Source organism: Gopherus evgoodei, chromosome 2 (assembly GCF_007399415.2).
Source record: "Gopherus evgoodei ecotype Sinaloan lineage chromosome 2, rGopEvg1_v1.p, whole genome shotgun sequence".
NCBI classification, from domain to species: Eukaryota; Metazoa; Chordata; order Testudines; family Testudinidae; genus Gopherus; species Gopherus evgoodei.
This window is the reverse complement of record NC_044323.1, coordinates 115416936-115422935: the sequence shown is the minus strand read 5'-3', so window position 1 is coordinate 115422935 and position 6000 is coordinate 115416936. Positions and strand designations below refer to the sequence as shown.

At 46.6% G+C, this 6000-nt stretch overlaps 1 protein-coding gene across 1 annotated transcript in view; it reads left to right on the top strand.

Annotated features, from left to right (window-relative positions):
- The first annotated feature begins 1059 nt into the window (after nt 1-1059).
- Nucleotides 1060-6000, top strand: part of SLC9A3 (solute carrier family 9 member A3) — a 72240-nt gene continuing 67299 nt past the window's right edge. The window contains exon 1 of the mRNA XM_030549367.1: nt 1060-1261. Within this exon, the coding sequence (XP_030405227.1) occupies nt 1060-1261 (202 nt within the window). The remainder of the gene's footprint in view (nt 1262-6000) is intronic.

The following is a 6000-nucleotide window of genomic DNA, read 5'->3' as shown; positions in this document are numbered from 1 at the left end:
CGCGGCCGGAGCGTGGGGAGGTGGTGCACGGGGATCTGTTTGCTCAGAACACACGCTGATTTGGTTGCAATCCCTTTGACAGCAGCGTGATGGTTATCCTGGCTCCCGCTGCCCAACACAGAGTACGCACAGTCCGGGCCCCGAAATGCAACCGAGTGAGGCGCTCAAGCAAAGATTACCGGGGGGCGGGAATCCCAAAGGGCGCTTCACCTTGTACCCATTAAAAAGTACAGGAAAGAAAGCAGCAAGGAGCGTTAAACACAACCCCGAGCCCTGGCCCCTGGGTGTGCTGGAGAGAGCCGCGCAAGGCTGCTCTGGGACGCAGCAGGTTGTAATGAGCCGGATTCCGGTCCCGCTGAATCGGGATGTCACTGAGCGAAGGCAGCGGGGCCCCTCCCCGGCAGGCGGTGGTGTGTGTGTGTGTGTGGGAGGGGGGTCTCTGAAGGCTGTGACTGGCCCTTGGGGAACGATCCTCACAAGCTCTTCAGAGGGCAGGATTATGTCCCCGGAGCGGGGGCTCCCTGGCCTCTTGCCCCCTGCTCCGGCTCCAAGTTCCAGTCGCTCCGGGCGGGCGCGCCCCGCTGCCCACCCACCCAGGACCCAGTGCCTGCATCCCAGGCGTGAAGGAGTCGGCAGCCCCAAGGCGCAGCCCCCACGTGCTCAGCGCTGCCCGGGGAGAATCCCGGCTCTGCAGAGATCCCCGGCGGCGCTGCTCCCGCCAGCCTGGCTCCGCGATCTGCAGCAGCCTCCTCCGCTGGAGAAGGGAGCGTAGCCCCGCCTCTGGTAGCTCGGGGACAGCCCCATAAAGGCAGCTGCCGGCGGGCAGCGGGACCCGAGCTGCAGCATCTGCCCGTGTGCACCGCGCGCGGCGCCTGGCGAGTCCCGACCCCTGCCGGCCCCCAGAGGGAGGCGGCAGCAGCAGCAGCCCGCCCGCCCGTGGGCAGGGGGTTACGGCGCCTGCAGGCGCGGAGCCATCCCCGCCAGGGGCAAGGACCGAGGGGCAAAGGCATCGCAGAGCGCCTGGCGTTCCCAGCCAGGGCAGTCCGGTGCGCTGGGCAGATGAGCTTGGAGATGAGACAGGTGCCCTTAGCCGAGGGGCTTCTGGTTCTCCCAGCAGCCCGGGCACAGGAGAAGAGCTCGGGGGACCATACAGCGGGCAGCGGACCTTACGTCTTTCAGATTGTCTCTTTCAAATGGGATCATGTGCAGGAGCCGTACATCATTGCTCTCTGGATACTTGTGGCCAGTCTGGCCAAAATCGGTGAGTCCAGAGCTCTGTGTACATCTGCCCTGTCTGATCGCCCCACTTCAAGTGAAAGAGGCTCGTTGTCGCCTACATTGTTCCCTTTTCTATACCCAGGGGAGCTATTTTACTGTATCCGTTGCCAGCTTTGTTTCTGAACAGTGCCATCCACAGCGTTCAGCAGTGGGGTTTTGGCTGTGCCTGTGGATAACTCATTCTCATTAGCTAGGACCATAGCGTTTGTATCTGATAGTTTATGAACGCAGTCTTATTGCCACTGGTCCCGGGAAAAGTGTTACAAAACTAAACCAAGTACGGAATAGGAAATCAAATTCGGGGTATCTATAAAACGACTGCATTTGCTTATGATATGCCTTCCACCTCTTCTTATAACGGGCAGCAATGTTAGAATGAAACTTTAAACAAATGTTGCAAACCCACTTATCTGGAGCATTGGTATCCTCTGCTATTGTAATTCAGTATGGTGTTACCTGGAGAATGCAGAAGTGCAACCGTTTATGTGGAATATGGGTCAATCTGTAAGTTTTAACTAACCAAGAGCTATTGTTTTCCGATCTGATTCTGATTTCTAAAAGTGCAAGAGTTTATCTTTCCATATTATTATTACTAAGATCTAAGCAATTTTATATTTGTTTGCTAGTTAGCCAAAATTGATGTTAATAGTTTGATGCTATTATCTGTGAAGGTCAATGTGCCTCAAACTAGATCTCTAATTTTGCTATAATGTTAAACATCTTACAGGGATGATTCACCTCCAAAAAGAAACCCAATGCAAATGCTATTGGCCGATTGAAAGGTCATCACATTTTATAGATGAATTTCCGTACTTGTGTTAATAATAGTAATAACTAATAATACTTTAGATTAATAACATTTAAATATGTTTACAGATTTAATTCGTTGTTCACTTTCAATGTAGGTTGCAGGTCACTTAGATTGGAAATTGTAAACAGACTAGTCTTACTTTTGGTTGGGGACACATTCTCACAATGCAGCAATGTTTGGGTTGCAAATAGCATTCAAATCCAAACAAAATTGTTTCCATTAATATTTAAAAAATGAATGAAGTATATGAATGCCAGTTTCAGTATAACTTTTTAAAACAAAATTTAAGTTTGGGGCTTCATCTACCTGAAAGTGTATGTGTAAACTTAAGATCTCTGTGAGAATAAAGTTATGAAACATATCAAGAAAATGTGCTTGGAAAGTGTAATCTCCTAATGAACAAGAGACTTAAATTATCTATAAAATGTAGAGTTTTGATTTGGTTGACTTTCATTGACAAGTTATGTCAATTTGAAGAGACATAAAAACTGCACAGTGATTGTTATTCAATAGCCTTGGATAGTTTTTGACTCTGAAAAAACAAAATTGATGATTGGAGAAAGGGGTATAGGCAAAAGAGTAGTGCCACTGGCAGCAGATAAATTAAGAAATGTCAGAAATAAACTGGTTGCCAATTTGAGCCTCCTTTTTGGGATACTCTCCTAGTAAAGTATTTTAGGGTTTGTGGTTTGTGTTGTTATGAATTAGCTTCTGTGTATGTGTACCACTGCTCTCTACTGAATGGAATCAGCGCTGCACAGCTCTGTGTCATAAGCTCTATACAGCTAACAGCTTGTGGGGATTCCCCTTTAGCTTAGTGGTAAGGAACTTTTGAAGCATGATGAGTTCTATTTCAGCTTTCACCATGAAGTCCTGAGTAGACAGTGTTGTGCTGCATAATTGTGTCCATTAAGTCTTTGGTGTCCTTGGATTTGTTCCAGTATCATTATAAGGTAGAGGCAAATAATTCAGGAACTACATCTGGCTCAGTTTTTAAATTATTGGAGCTCTCTTCATTGCTACACAGATTCAGTGACCATTGCTGGTGGACAGTGACCCCAGATACCTCCCTTCTCCTCTCTGCCCATTTTTGTAACTGTGTTTCACTTGAGGTGGTCTCTGGAGGGGCACTGAGCAATAACTGCATACTGTAAAGCACCAGTAGCATGTCTTGAGCTGGCTTAGCTGCTCCCACCAGCCACCAATCAGATGACTGAAATGCAGAAGTGACCACTGCTGATAGGTGCAGACAGAGCGAGAGTGTCTGATCTGGCTAAAACGGGAGTAGTTTTTTTCAGAGACAACATGGGTGAGGTAATATTGGCCCAATTTCTGCTGGTGAAAGAGACAAGCTTTCGATCCACCCAGAGCTCTTCCTCCGGTCTGGGAAAGGTACTCAGAGTGTGACAGCTAAATGCAAGGTGGCATAGATTGTTTAGCATAAAGTTAGCACATATTCTAATGGACCAGTCAAGGTCAAGAAGTTTGTTTCAGTCAGATCCACTGCATCCCTGACTAGACAGGATGCTGGAAAAAGGGAGGTAAAAAGCAAATGAATGTTGTTGAGCAGGATTTAAGGAGAGGAGGGAGAGAAAAAGACTAAGGGAGAACTCCCACAGGTAGGCATAGAAGGAAAAAAGGAAGAAGACAAAATGCAAGAGACAGACTTTCTGTCTTGCTCTGCTTCTTTATTAGTGCCAAGGTAGCACAGATTAACCTCAGCTTCCTGGCTGAGGATACCTCTGAATGGTGGATTCTTGAGCAGACATGGAGCTGGCTCTTATACCCCCCTCCCTGTGGCCCCTGGTACAGTGGCCATGTCAGGGAATGGGAGAGGCATTTTGGGGGTGGCTAGAAGTGTCTGGAGTAAAATATATTCCAGCAATCCCTAGATGGCAGATGGTCCCTAGGGGCTGCTCTAACCAGGCTGGGGCCGGGGCTGGGGCTGGGCAGAGAAAGGGGGAGCCTTAACAATCCCATCTGCTGTACGCAGTAGAAAACGCAATAGAGAACCTGTCCCATAAAATATTTTTTAAATTGCTTGATCAACTATCTGATGCCAAAATATTACTCTAAAATATGCACCAATAAGTTTGATTTTATTAAGGTGGTGCTAGTGACTCTTTTGATGAGATCTGCAGGTATGGTGAGAATTAAATCCTTTTGTATCTCATAGAATCATAGAATCTCAGGGTTGGAAGGGACCTCAGGAGGTCATCTAGTCCAACCCCTGCTCAAAGCAGGACCAATTCCCAATTAAATCATCCCAGCCAGGGCTTTGTCAAGCCTGACCTTAAAAATCTCTAAGGAAGGAGATTCCACCACCTCCCTAGGTAACCCATTCCAGTGCTTCACCACAAGTTTTTCCTAATATCCAACCTAAACCTCCCCCACTGCAACTTGAGACCATTATTCCTTGTTCTGTCATCAGGTACCACTGAGAACAGTCTAGATCCATCCTCTTTGGAACCCCCTTTCAGATCGTTGAAAGCAGCTATCAAACCCCCCTCATTCTTCTCTTCTGCAGACTAAACAATCCCAGTTCCCTCAGCCTCTCCTCATAAGTCATGTGCTCCAGCCTCCTAATCATTTTTGTTGCCCTTCGCTGGACTCTTTCCAATTTTTCCACATCCTTCTTGTAGTGTGGGGCCCAAAACTGGACACAGTACTCCAGATGAGGCCTCACCAATGTCAAATAGAGGGGAATGATCACATCCCTCCATCTGCTGGCAATGCCCCTACTTATACAGCCCAAAATGCCGTTAGCCTTCTTGGCAACAAGGGCACACTGTTGACTCATATCCAGCTTCTCGTCCACTGTAACCCCTAGGTCCTTTTCTGCAGAACTGCTTCGTAGCCATTCGGTCCCTAGTCTGTAACAGTGAATGGGATTCTTCCTTCCTAAGTGCAGGACTCTGCACTTGTCTTTGTCTATATATAAATACAATCAAATGACATGATTTTGTAGGAGGAGGATTTTTGAGTTTATGAATGGAAGGTGGGCAAGTAAGCTAAGTCTCCCTTCGCATGTGGAAGTAACCATCAGTTTTATTTTCCCCACCAGTAGTGACACTGGCATTACATGTATTTTGTGCATCTGACAGGCAAGTATGTGAGTGCATTTAAGACCTGTTATTGTGATTCATATTTGTTTGCAGAACATAATATGCCACTGACAAAGTTACTCTAGTGAAGAACTTTCAGAGTATTACCAAGTAAGCTTACATATCGTTGCATACAGTTTTTCTATCTGAAATGGGGTAGTCTTCAAAAATGGAGAAAATTGCATGTGATATTTCAGTTTTCTGGGGAAGGATCCATTTTCCCCATTTTCTTTTTTTCTGCATCAAGGATACTTCTCCCTCCGCCCAAGTTGGTATGATTGCAGGTGTGGGGACAGTGTCAGCACTTGTCTGGCCTCCTTCACTGTTTCCCACACTGCACACATTTTTCCTTGGATTGGTAGTGGCTGGGACAGTCAGGTGGGAACTATGTGACACAGCTTTGGATTCTGTTCCTTTAAAAGGTTCCTGTTACCTGTTCTAGGATACATGGTGTTATCCTTTAGCCTATGGGATTTATTTCTTCTCATGAAAGACTTGCTTATCAATATCCTTAGGCAGGGAGGCCAATACATTCTTTACATGTGAAAAGTTAAACACATGAATAAGACCACGTCTGTACTAGAAAGGGTTTGCCATTATAGCTGTGCTGGCAAGCCCTCCTAGTGGAGATGCAGCTTATATTAGCAAAAGGATCTTTTTGGCTGCATAACAACTCCTACGTTAGGATTTCTGAGTTATGCTGAGTAGGCGTGTGAATTTTTTTTCTACCCTTAATTGACATAGTTATGTCTGAAAAATGTTTAAGCGTAGGCCAGGCTTAAAGTGAAAGACAAGAAGGGACACTCA